General features: G+C 43.9%; 1 protein-coding gene across 1 annotated transcript in view; it reads right to left on the bottom strand.

Annotated features, from left to right (window-relative positions):
- LOC124613270 (macrophage mannose receptor 1-like) overlaps nucleotides 1-12,815 on the bottom strand; it is an 83,109-nt gene that overhangs the window by 26,734 nt on the left and 43,560 nt on the right. Inside the window, exon 4 of the mRNA XM_047141963.1 lies at nucleotides 3,748-4,137. Within this exon, the coding sequence (XP_046997919.1) occupies nucleotides 3,748-4,137 (390 nt within the window). The remainder of the gene's footprint in view (nucleotides 1-3,747; nucleotides 4,138-12,815) is intronic.

Here is a 12,815-nt window from a genome sequence, read left to right as displayed (position 1 = left end):
CACACAGGGCCAACACCCGGCATCATGGTGTGGGGAGCGATCTCCTACACTGGCCGTACACCACTGGTGATCGTCGAGGGGACACTGAATAGTGCACGGTACATCCAAACCGTCATCGAACCCATCGTTCTACCATTCCTAGACCGGCAAGGGAACTTGCTGTTCCAACAGGACAATGCACGTCCGCATGTATCTCGTGCCACCCAACGTGCTCTAGAAGGTGTAAGTCAACTACCCTGGCCAGCAAGATCTCCGGATCTGTCCCCCATTGAGCATGTTTGGGACTGGATGAAGCGTCGTCTCACGCGGTCTGCACCTCCAGCACGAACGCTGGTCCAACTGAGGCGCCAGGTGGAAATGGCATGGCAAGCCGTTCCACAGGATTACATCCAGCATCTCTACGATCGTCTCCATGGGAGAATAGCAGCCTGCATTGCTGCGAAAGGTGGATATACACTGTACTAGTGCCGACATTGTGCATGCTCTGTTGCCTGTGTCTATGTGCCTGTGGTTCTGTCAGTGTGATCATGTGATGTATCTGACCCCAGGAATGTGTCAATAAAGTTTCCCCTTCCTGGGACAATGAATTCACGGTGTTCTTATTTCAATTTCCTGGAGTGTATGTCAGTAATGCATAAAATGGCAGTAGACAGGCCATGACTTGAGAAGTGCAAATGACAGCTGCTAAAGCCTAACGACAGAATTAATGAATCCGGATGGAAAAAGGAAAAATATAAGATGACAAGATGAACTTGCGTATTGAGGGCAATCGTAGCCAATGAATGCACGTAAGGAAGACTGATGGAGGGAACTAGAAGATGACTTTACTCAGCGGTGAGATACCAGTTTGTAACAGTAACTACAAAAATGCATAAAAAATGTTTATATGATTCATAAATAAGATATTACGTAAGCTAAGAAAATTGCTTTGGAGAGCACTACATATGGCAAACATAAACCCTTCCTTGATTAAAATAAAACAACAGATGTATAAAGATAACATTTGCCAAGTGAAAGTCGGTAATAAACTTTCACAGGAATTTAGAACAAGCAAAGGCCTTTTACAGGGCTATCCCAGGTCACCATCATTATTTAAAATCTATATAGATATTAGCCTTAGAACATGGTCTCGTAAATGTAATAGTATGGGATTAGAAATAAGAGATGGAGTTTACCTACACCATTTATTGTTTGCTGATGATCAAGTAGTCGTAGCACAAGATGGAGAGGATGCTAACTACACTCCTGGAAATTGAAATAAGAACACCGTGAATTCATTGTCCCAGGAAGGGGAAACTTTATTGACACATTCCTGGGGTCAGATACATCACATGATCACACTGACAGAACCACAGGCACATAGACACAGGCAACAGAGCATGCACAATGTCGGCACTAGTACAGTGTATATCCACCTTTCGCAGCAATGCAGGCTGCTATTCTCCCATGGAGACGATCGTAGAGATGCTGGATGTAGTCCTGTGGAACGGCTTGCCATGCCATATCCACCTGGCGCCTCAGTTGGACCAGCGTTCGTGCAGGACGTGCAGACTGCGTGAGACGACGCTTCATCCAGTCCCAAACATGCTCAATGGGGGACAGATCCGGAGATCTTGCTGGCCAGGGTAGTTGACTTACACCTTCTAGAGCACGTTGGGTGGCACGGGATACATGCGGACGTGCATTGTCCTGTTGGAACAGCAAGTTCCCTTGCCGGTCTAGGAATGGTAGAACGATGGGTTCGATGACGGTTTGGATGTACCGTGCACTATTCAGTGTCCCCTCGACGATCACCAGTGGTGTACGGCCAGTGTAGGAGATCGCTCCCCACACCATGATGCCGGGTGTTGGCCCTGTGTGCCTCGGTCGTATGCAGTCCTGATTGTGGCGCTCACCTGCACGGCGCCAAACACGCATACGACCATCATTGGCACCAAGGCAGAAGCGACTCTCATCGCTGAAGACGACACGTCTCCATTCGTCCCTCCATTCACGCCTGTCGCGACACCACTGGAGGTGGGCTGCACGATGTTGGGGCGTGAGCGGAAGACGGCCTAACGGTGTGCGGGACCGTAGCCCAGCTTCATGGAGACGGTTGCGAATGGTCCTCGCCGATACCCCAGGAGCAACAGTGTCCCTAATCTGCTGGGAAGTGGCGGTGCGGTCCCCTACGGCACTGCGTAGGATCCCACGGTCTTGGCGTGCATCCGTGCGTCGCTGCGGTCCGGTCCCAGGTCGACGGGCACGTGCACCTTCCGCCGACCACTGGCGACAACATCGATGTACTGTGGAGACCTCACGCCCCACGTGTTGAGCAATTCGGCGGTACGTCCACCCAGCCTCCCGCATGCCCACTATACGCCCTCGCTCAAAGTCCGTCAACTGCACATACGGTTCACGTCCACGCTGTCGCGGCATGCTACCAGTGTTAAAGACTGCGATGGAGCTCCGTATGCCACGGCAAACTGGCTGACACTGACGGCGGCGGTGCGCAAATGCTGCGCAGCTAGCGCCATTCGACGGCCAACACCGCGGTTCCTGGTGTGTCCGCTGTGCCGTGCGTGTGATCATTGCTTGTACAGCCCTCTCGCAGTGTCCGGAGCAAGTATGGTGGTTCTGACACACCGGTGTCGATGTGTTCTTTTTTCCATTTCCAGTAGTGTATATGTGCAATCAACTAGCAGTAGCGTGCAAAACTTGGGGTTTGAAGATTAATTACCAACAAACAGAATACTTGACTAATTATTCAGATGAGCTATACATTGAAGGAAAGGAAATCGAAAAGATAAACACTTTCTGTTATTTGGGATCCATTTTAGAAATCGAGGGAAAATCAGAGTCAGAAATCAATAAAAGAATTAGTAGCGGACGGAGGGTCATTGGGATGCTTACCTCAGTCTTATGGAGCAGGAATGTAATGAGCAGAACTAAAAAATTAATATACAAATCCATATTAGAGAGCGTGGCTCTGTATGGAACGGAGACCTGGACAATCAACGTTAAGCACATTAAATAATTACAAGCCCTAGAGATGGACTTCTGGAGAAGATCGGCAAGATCTCCAGGAAAGAAAAGATAAGGAACACAGAAATAATAAGGAGAATGGAAATAAAAGAAAGAATATATGATGTAATGGATAGGAAGAAATTACAGTGGTACGGGCACGTACGACGAATGGAGAAAACCAGAATACCAAAACTGATACTGGAGTGGAAACAGGAGGGGAGAAGAAGAATAGGACGACCTGTGACCACCTGGCTCCAGAATGTACAGCACACAGTGAGGAGAATGGGCGCAGAGGAAGAGGACACACAAGATCGAAACACCTGGAGGGATATTTTGAAAATATAGTTTAAGAAAGTTTATTGTTTGTTTTGTAATTTCCAAGTAAATTATTATGTTGGAGGTAAGCCTCTGTAATGAGGAAAAGCTCAAAATAATAAATAAACGTAAGCTAAGCCCAGATAATACGTGCTACATAGGATATATCGAAAACATAAACGAACTCGTATCCATTTTAATCGACTGCTATCAAACTTTGCCCAAACGTTATTTGGTGCTGCCTGTGCAGAGTGGTTAGGCAATTCCTTGTCAAATTCCTACCGGTGATAAGTACCCCTTTCTATACCACTAAATTCTCCCCGTCAATCAGTTCTGACAAGAACGCTTTCAAGGCTCTGTTAAATACCCTGAGCTGAAATTCCTGATGCGACTGGCGGCTAAGACAAGGCTCTTGTGGGAACGTACCTCTGCTGTCCACGAAAAGGCCTTCGGCCGCGTCGTCGTTGAGGTCCACCCAGGGGTCGAACCGAGTGGCGGGGAACAACCGTAACACATAAAGCGCCTCGATGTTCGTATCGATCGACAGCAGGGCGCCGCCGTCTTGTTCGCAGACTCTCCTCGCTTCCAGGAACGTTTTCTCCTGACTGAGGATCTTGTAGAACTTTTGGGCCTGCCTGCTCCACGTGTACCCGGACGGTATCGGCTTCTGCAAGCGGCGCTCGCACACGAAGGGCCGAGACATCCAGCAGGCTCTGTCGTCCAGAAGCCCGCCATCGGGATGGATCACACCGCAGTCCTCGTCGTCATAGTTGTTGGGCTCGCCCTTCCTCCAAGGCAAGAGCGGCGGTTTGTTACCTTCAACAAAAAATCGAGGGAAGCAATCTGCTTAACAGCAAAAAACTTAAGTCTGGCATTAACGAATAAGAATAAATTTAAAAACCTGCACGGAATGGCGCTATTTTCCTTTCGCTGCAAGATCAGTTCGCGTGACTTACCACAGCATTTAGTATATATGCCTGGTAACATCGCAGGATTTCGGCTCGGAAGTCGTTAAAGCCAACATTTACTGAATGCTAAGTCCAGTTTTCGGACTGATCTATTACTCCCTACGGACTTCATCCATTAAGGCCTTCTTTCTGCATATTTCTACTCTCTGTTGATTAGTCACTTAATACTTTGTCACCTCAACTCTCCTCCCCCTCCCATCCCCAATCCAAAACAAATACCTCTGGCTACCGTACATTTCCTTTGTAACTAACACCAACCACCACGACGTCGTAAAAAAGTGAAAAACCCATATTTACCCAATAAAATGGGGCGAGGGGTTGGTGCCCACCTATCTCACGCTTCTATAACAAAAATAACATTACTAAAATAAACATTCAAAAAATAAAAGCTACGAGATAAATCTTAAAGTTAAACCTTAAATCCAGGTAATCTCCCACGCCCAATCATTATAGCGCCTCGACCTTATAGTTGCATAATTGTTCACCCTCTCATTTTGGCGGTATCTCTCTGCTGCCTTGACGGTACCCATCGTCTCAAATTCAACTGAATCCTCTACGTCCTCCTCCTTAGATAATACAATCTCTTCCTTTCCAGTTCTCTCCTTTCTAACGGTTCCAGAAAACGTTTCGCAGCAAAAACATGCTTTTCTTCGGTCATACGTTTCATCACATAAAATTTACATCATGTTTCACAATTCACAGAACCTACACCACCTCCACACATGACTATAAAAACCTATAAAATCGAACATGGCTTTTTCTGTGGCTTAACTGCCACACTTCTGCTGTAGATCCCTCTCATCATAAAATTGGCAATCCGCATTTTAAATCTCTCAAACTAATCTGTTTTCTGTATTTGAATACTTGGTCAACTGCTGTTTCATTTTTAAAATTCTTGACACTGCTCTTTTACTTTTAAAATTCTTGAGATGAAGAGTGGACTAGAGTGTTTCTGCTGACTTCCGCCCAGCAGCCATCCCCTCCCCCCTCCCCCTTCCGTCTTGACCAGTAATCATGGTTATTTTTTTATTAATATGTCATACCACTTGGCATTACGACCTTTGCCCTTCGAATTATTTTGTAAAAACCACAAACACTTCATCGATCAATTTCTGCAGTCATGGGCAAATCATTCTATAACACACCATTTTCTTTTCTTTTGCATTTGTAAATAGGATAACATTTTAGTGAAATGTAGAAACAATATTTTGAAAATATCAGTCAAAATATTAACCTATTAGCAAATCTGAAACTACTTCGTGTTGTATTAAATTTACAGGTCTACTACAAGATTATTTTGATAAACTACCATTGCTTCAGGTATGTTACGTTGAGATAACAGTAATCTCCTTAATTCCGTTGTAGCATTTTTAATATAAAATTTTCCACAATGAAGTGGATGATCTCACAGATACAGACAGAAAAACATTAAGATACGTTTGCCTGGATTTCAGTTAGAAATCTGTCTAAATTCGCGCATACTAAGTTCTGTAACGAAGCCCTCTCTACGTTGCGTCGGTCTGCGACACAAATCTCTCAACGTCAGTGGATGCACGCAGTTTCTAATACGCAAAATATAAGTAAAAGAGAGTAGTTAACAGCCAAATTTTATTCACCAATAAGAGTTTCAAAGTGAAAGACGGCCTACGAAAGATTTGCCGTAAGTTACATAGTACAACTTCGATATAATTAATGAACATCATTTTGAATACCACTAAATGTGCTGTTTCAGAACGGTATTTGTCTACCAAAAACTGGCTTTCAAGATGTAACGCCTTAAAGGAATGCATTTCGTCGATAATGTGGTCGTTAGATGCGAAACGCCAGCTCGGCTGTGTAAAGGCGAGAGAGGACATCGGACTCCGTCTTGCGGCAGAAATCGGCGGAATTCAGAAAATTCGTGGAAAATGTGAACCTGGACTTTAGTCTTGGTTCTTCCACAAACAGTCTCTTTTATAACACTGCTTTTCTGTGATGAGTAGTGCGAATAATCGCATATGAATTATTCGAGAGGAGTTCTAGCAAACTCAGCAGGCAGAGCGCAATACACTACTGGAAACTAAAAACATAGAGATCTGCTTTGTTGAACCTTCGCTCTGATCGCTAAGTTCACTATAAATCAGTTCGAATAAAACATGTGCTAGTATTCGTCTTGCTCGTTGTAGCAAGGCAGTCTGTAGCAAGCTTAGTACAACTGTGACTTTGAAGGGACACTCAAAGCAACTCTATTTCCAAGACTTTCTCTGTGTTCGCACTCAAAATGAATGGCTTGTGTGTACTGTTAACACCATTTTCTGATGTTATACTACTGTATCTGCAAAGTGAGAAAATTTCAACACCAAAACATTTCTGTCGGCGATTTTCTCAAATTCCCCTATGTTGTTGTAGGTGTCATATAATGGCCACTGTTTACTAATCACTTCTCCTGTACGTATGAGTAGCAAATAAGCCGAAGTCAAAAGTACTATCATGCTCAAAAGCACCTGAATGACCTGAATTGGGTTCCACCTTATTTCCTCGCAGCCCACATCACGTAGCTGCCTTGCAATACAGTCCTTCGGCTATACGAGATGATTATAACACATGACAACTTAAAACTAGTGTTCTCTGCTAAAATCAGTCTGCACGTAAATTAATACCACGGTATTGCAAAGTTTGGAAACACTTTCTTACAGAGGAGACTCTCCGTAACGTTTGTAAACTCAACTTTATTACAGTGAGTGACATATGAAAAATATTATCACATTCGTTAGTATCCGAGATAACTAATACCCGAAACTCAGTGGCTTACATGATTCAGTAGTCCTTAGTCAAAACTAAATGTTTTTATGAATAAGAGATTTTGAACGAATATCTGGACTCCCAAAGTTCTATAATGATTCAAAGTATGTTTGCTCTCATGAAGGTTTTCCAACCACATGTTAACGGTCGTTCGTGCAGCGAGTGGTTTTGCCCGAGCTGGTTAATGAACGAACCAGTTAAAAGAAAAAACAAGCGATTGACACAGAAAAACGATCTATGTAAACCTTAACACTAAGAGCTATCACTACTTCTTTCACTATCTCATGATGGCAAGTGGATCTATGTGCAGTGCGAAATTCACGGCACCGGTCGTCATGGGTGGCAAGGCGTAAGGGAAGGTCAAATGTCGCAGTTTCCGAAAGTCTGAACTTAATAGCAAATGACGAAAGTTTTGTAGTGCTCTCGGAATCCTGTTAACCACCTAGTGCATGAAATGAAATGATCAGGACAAGGATTCGAACCTACGTACGTGCATTTCCTGGAGTCCTACAGGCGTTTGGGACATTGGGGAAAACAACGAAATCATGGAACTGTATCGTTCCTAGAGGATCAATCCCCCCCCCACCCCAAGAGAGAACTTAATTCACATAAAGTAAGAAATAAGTGCTCTGTAACATTATATGCCGATTGGTTCGGTATATAAAATAAAATTTCTAGTGTAATGGTGAGAGAGTTTCTGTTTGCCGCGACTTCCGCCTTTCTCGTGGCGCAACTTCAACCGATTTTACTACAGTCACCAGTGAGAGACATCACGTTCAATGTGCATTCCAAACCACGGAGTAACCCGACGTCTTTCGCTTGACGTTATCGCAGATGAAGGTCTGTGTCAAAAATTGATTCTTAAAGAGGGGATAGAAACTATACCTGGCGCATGCCAAACTACTATCTGTCCACCATACCACTGTAGCAAGGTCGTTATTGAGTTTTAACGGGAAACGCATGACACAATAAGAGCGTTCAGACAAAATGATGCCTTCGACGTGGATTTTTTCTTTATCGATACATTCGTTTTCTGACCCTGTTTTAATCTTGTTCGACGGCATCGTCATTCACACGTTGCCTCGCTTACTGACACTCAGCACCTCCACATATCCCACAACGCAATGATAATTGCGTATGATACTGAATTAAGCGCCAAAACCAATTCGTATGCGCTGTTAACTGCTAGCCGATTAGTGTTAATTTCTGACACTAGACTTGAAAAGAGCTTACCTATTAGACGTGCTGAAGAAAAACCGGCTCGCCATTGATCTGTTACGAACCGGCGAGCCTCTGACACGGAAGGTTTGTTCGTCTCTTGCCAGCGGGATGTAAAGACGCTTCCTGCCATCATATCTCTGATTCGAAGCCATTTGGAAATCGTCACTATTCCAACAAATTTCCTAAATCGAAAAAAGTAACTGCAGAATGCGAGGTTGCCAGATATTTCGAGCATTAACATCGTCATTACTATTTCCTTCTGAACTCCATTGCAGGTGCAAGTGTACATGCAAGAAGAATTTGATGATTTTTGGCAGCAAAAAACATGTAATTACTTAGTTCGTTTCATATGTATGGCTTAATACTTTTGAACTTAATACTTGACATCACCACTTATTCATTGATCACATCGAAACTAAATTTAGTGATGAAGACTTTACGTGATAACAGAAATCCTGTGGAATTACTTCATTTATCTGCGCTTGGCAAAGACAAGACTGATGATGTACGCCAGTTCAGATCCCAATATGTTAATATATCCCATGAACTGTCAAGGTCATTCTTTCGGATAACTCGATCGACTTTGTTGAAGTCACGTTTTCAAGTTGTGTAAGGAGCAACATATTGCAAAAGAACAGCTGTTTTCATTATGGTAATCTCAGAGTCTAGCACTACATTTGGTCTAAGTTCACATCTACTGGTTATTAGTTTAAACTGGGTACCCAGTTCAGCATTGTAGAGAAATATTGCACAGTTGGAAACTACACACCCACCTCAGTGACTTTAGATTCAGTGACCAACTTAACCAAACTCTGCGGAGCACCAGTTTCAAGAATCAGGTTTAGTTCAAATGGTTCAAATGGCTCTAAGTACTATGGAACTTAACATCTGAGGTCATCAGTCCCCTAGACTTAGAACTACTTAAACCTAACTAACCTAAGGACATCACACATATCTATGCCCGAGGCAGGATTCGAACCTGCGACCGTAGCAGCCTCGTGGCTCCGGATTGAAGCGCGTAGAACCGCTCGGCCACAGCGGCCGGCTCAGGTTTCGTAAAGGCTGTGATTTGCAGGGTCCTCTCTCGCCGAAAAGTACATAGTTAAGCTTCATAGCTACACTCTAATAGCAATTTCGTTGATAGCAGATAAGTATTCTGCATAATAGTTACTATTAGTTGCTTTTCTAAGGTTAGGGGTGTCATCAGCTGAAACCGTGTTTAACACGTAAGGCTATCGTACTACGAAAACATTCGGGATGACTATTATTGCCCGCATCTCGTGGTCGTGCGGTAGCGTTCTCGCTTCCCACGCCCGGGTTCCCGGGTTCGATTCCCGGCGGGGTCAGGGATTTTCTCTGCCTCGTGATGGCTGGGTGTTGTGTGATGTCCTTAGGTTAGTTAGGTTTAAGTAGTTCTAAGTTCTAGGGGACTGATGACCTAAGATGTTAAGTCCCATAGTGCTCAGAGCCATTTGAACCATTTTTGACTATTATTGGAAGATAGAGTTGATCTTCACAATCAGGCCTATTTACAATACAGATGTTTTATAAATTATAGAGTGCAGCAATCAGTCGTCCTTCTTAGATTTTATTATGCAAATCCAGATTTCGGCTAGTGGTTAGCCATTCTCACTGCTCTTTTTTTTAATTCTCAGTGCATGTTAAGTCCTTGTTGTTGTAGTATTCAAAGAACTGTTACTGATGCGCGAACAACAGGGACATACATCCATTGAGAATAAAAGAAAATAGCCCATTGACAATGAATTGCTACAAGCCGAAATCTTTATGTGCATAATAAAATCTAAAAAGGATGAGTGATTCCTGCACTCTATAAATTATAAGTCACATACAGTCGCTGAGTGCATCCACTTTCCGAATGGAAGGTAATCTGACTAATACAGGCGTTTGTTGAGACCGTTCGTTCTTGCCTTTCTCCAGCGAGCGCTTGAAGCCATATACAATATTTCGAATACTTCTAACGCTGCAGTTGACTCTGTCCTCATAACTAATAATTCGAGTGTTACAGCGAATTAAAATTTTCTTTATAAAGGGATTCGCCATTCTAGCACCCACGTATTCTCGTTTTACCACATGGTGTGATGCAGTGTATGAGGCCATACCACTATTAAAAAGAAGAAAAAAAACTTACAATAGACCAAGGAACGTAGCCTGAATTACTACTTGAACCGACGAAAATATACGAAATAGACCGCCTTTCTAGAAACGAGCTTGCCGAGCAGCCTCCGCAGTTGCTAACACCAAACTAGTTGGTAACTTGGCAAGAAACATGACCAGCTCACTATTTGGTCCCGGCGGAGGTTCGAGTCCTTCCTCGGGCATGGGTGTGTGTGTGTGTGTGTGTGTGAGTGTGTGTGTGTGTGTGTGTGTGTGTGTGTGTGTGTGTGTGTTTGTCCTTAGAATAATTTAGGTTAAGTAGTGTGTAAGCTTAGGGACTGATGACCTTAGCAGTTAAGTCCCATAAGATTTCACACACACACAGCACACTACTAAAGCAAAATAACAGCGCAATTAGACAAACGCCAGACAGCTAGCGGCAGTGATGACAATCACATTGAAGCAGAATTACAAACAGTACCATACAGAAACATTATGACAAGCATGCATATGCTCTTATAGTAACAGACAAAACATGAAAGGGCAAACACCGTACATTATACTACACATACAACAATAGCTGAAGAACAGAGTTGCAAATAATGTCATAAGAATGTGAGATGTGTAGCATACAGACAGACGTACTCAAAATGACAAACACAATGCAACCAACGGTATGTACAATTGCGCCAGCAGAACAGTGACGTAAAATGCACAAGAGAGCAATAATGAAAATTTAATGTACAAATACAGATCTGTGCGCAAATTAAAAAGCAAAACTACGCACTTGATTAAGAACCAGGCTAATGTCATGTGAAAATTAAGTCGACGGTAACTCTTAAATTAAATTTGGATGCCGCTGGCTTCCAGATAGTCTGTGAGGAAGTTATACTTATCAAAACGGTGAAGTAAAACAGGGATATTGGTGGAGAGGGGCGTAACCTCTCGCAACCAGTTTCTTATACAAGTCTGACAGTGCAGTCATGTACTTGGAACAAGCCAAAATGATGATAAGATACGCTACTGTCGTTGTGTCCTTATCGCACTGTCCAGACGTGATAATCCTCAACCAGTATAGGTGTGCGGAACAACACGCTTGTCCCAGCCTCATGCGAATGAGGCGAACCATGGTCGAGAAGAGATGTTCGGTTTTATGGCCGCCATGTGGCCGTCCTTAGAGTGCTGAGAGACATGTCATTCACAGTTCCATGCATGATAAGCAGCCTTCCGTATCGTCGATGTGAGATCCGTATAAGGGATCTGCGTTTGGCGTAACTGGTCTTCTGTAATACTACTCTTGGCAAGGGGGTCAACAGTTTAATTATGAAGAATGCCATGATGCCCTTTAACGCAGAGTAACTGAAAGGCAATACCCAAGGTCTACGCGTCTCTTATGGCCGCAAAGACGTCCAGAACATACCTGTTGATCTGTTTCTCAAACGTGGGATGTTGCAATTCCTGCAGAACACTTTGGGAGTTCGTAAGTATCAGGATGAACGTGAATGTCCGGGTACCGTAATGAATACTTCCCTGACGGCCAGTAGCTCCGCTTTGTACATAGAAGATTGAAGTAGAAGCGCAAACATTTGGCAGGTGCTACTAAAAGGGCTAAAAAAGGCGTATACCACACCAGCCTCAGGTTTAGAGCAGAATCGAACAACTGCCTTAAGAGAGGCACAATCAGATATCGAAGATAGACTGAGGAAGAAAATATCACACATCTGTCATCTTACAGACATGGCGCATGCTTCCACTAGCAGGGCGTTGGTGGGCGTTGATTTCATGGCTCCTAGGACGGAATGAATCACTCTGTAATGGATGACATCGAACTTGCGTTGCAGAGCCATAGACAATGCTACCATAATCTAACACAGAACGGATCAAAACCTTATATAGTGTCAAGAGCATAATCGGTTCCGCTCCCTACCATATGCGGGCAAGCATACGCAAGATATTCACGTGTTACCTTGCTGATGAGGCACACAACATGTCGTGTCCACTTGAGTTAGCTGTCGAAGTAGATGCCAAGGAACTTAGCATGTGCTCGAACAGGAAATGTATATGGGCCAAGATGAAGTTCGGATGAGACGTTAATACGCAGTTTCCTCGTGAGTATATCAAAAACTGAGTTGTCAGATGGCAAATCAGCCCATTTTTGAACTCCCGTGCGACCAACTTTTTACATGCGTCGGTAAGCCATAGGTGTGTCACCCAAAAGCACGACGAGCGAATATACAGACGTCGTCCGCATACTGAAGAACTTCGATGGTGGGGCTGAACAAAGTCTCTAGGTGGGTAACATACAGGGCATATACTAAGGGACTCAGTATCGCGCCCTGGGCGAGGCCACGAGACGCCTGGTGGAGTCCATGCAACATGTTGTCCTGGTCGCGGATACGATACGGCAAC

The sequence above is a fragment of the Schistocerca americana genome, chromosome 4, assembly GCF_021461395.2.
Source record: "Schistocerca americana isolate TAMUIC-IGC-003095 chromosome 4, iqSchAmer2.1, whole genome shotgun sequence".
NCBI lineage: Eukaryota > Metazoa > Arthropoda > Insecta > Orthoptera > Acrididae > Schistocerca > Schistocerca americana.
Note: the sequence above shows the minus strand (reverse complement) of the source record. Positions and strands in the feature narration are given on the sequence as shown.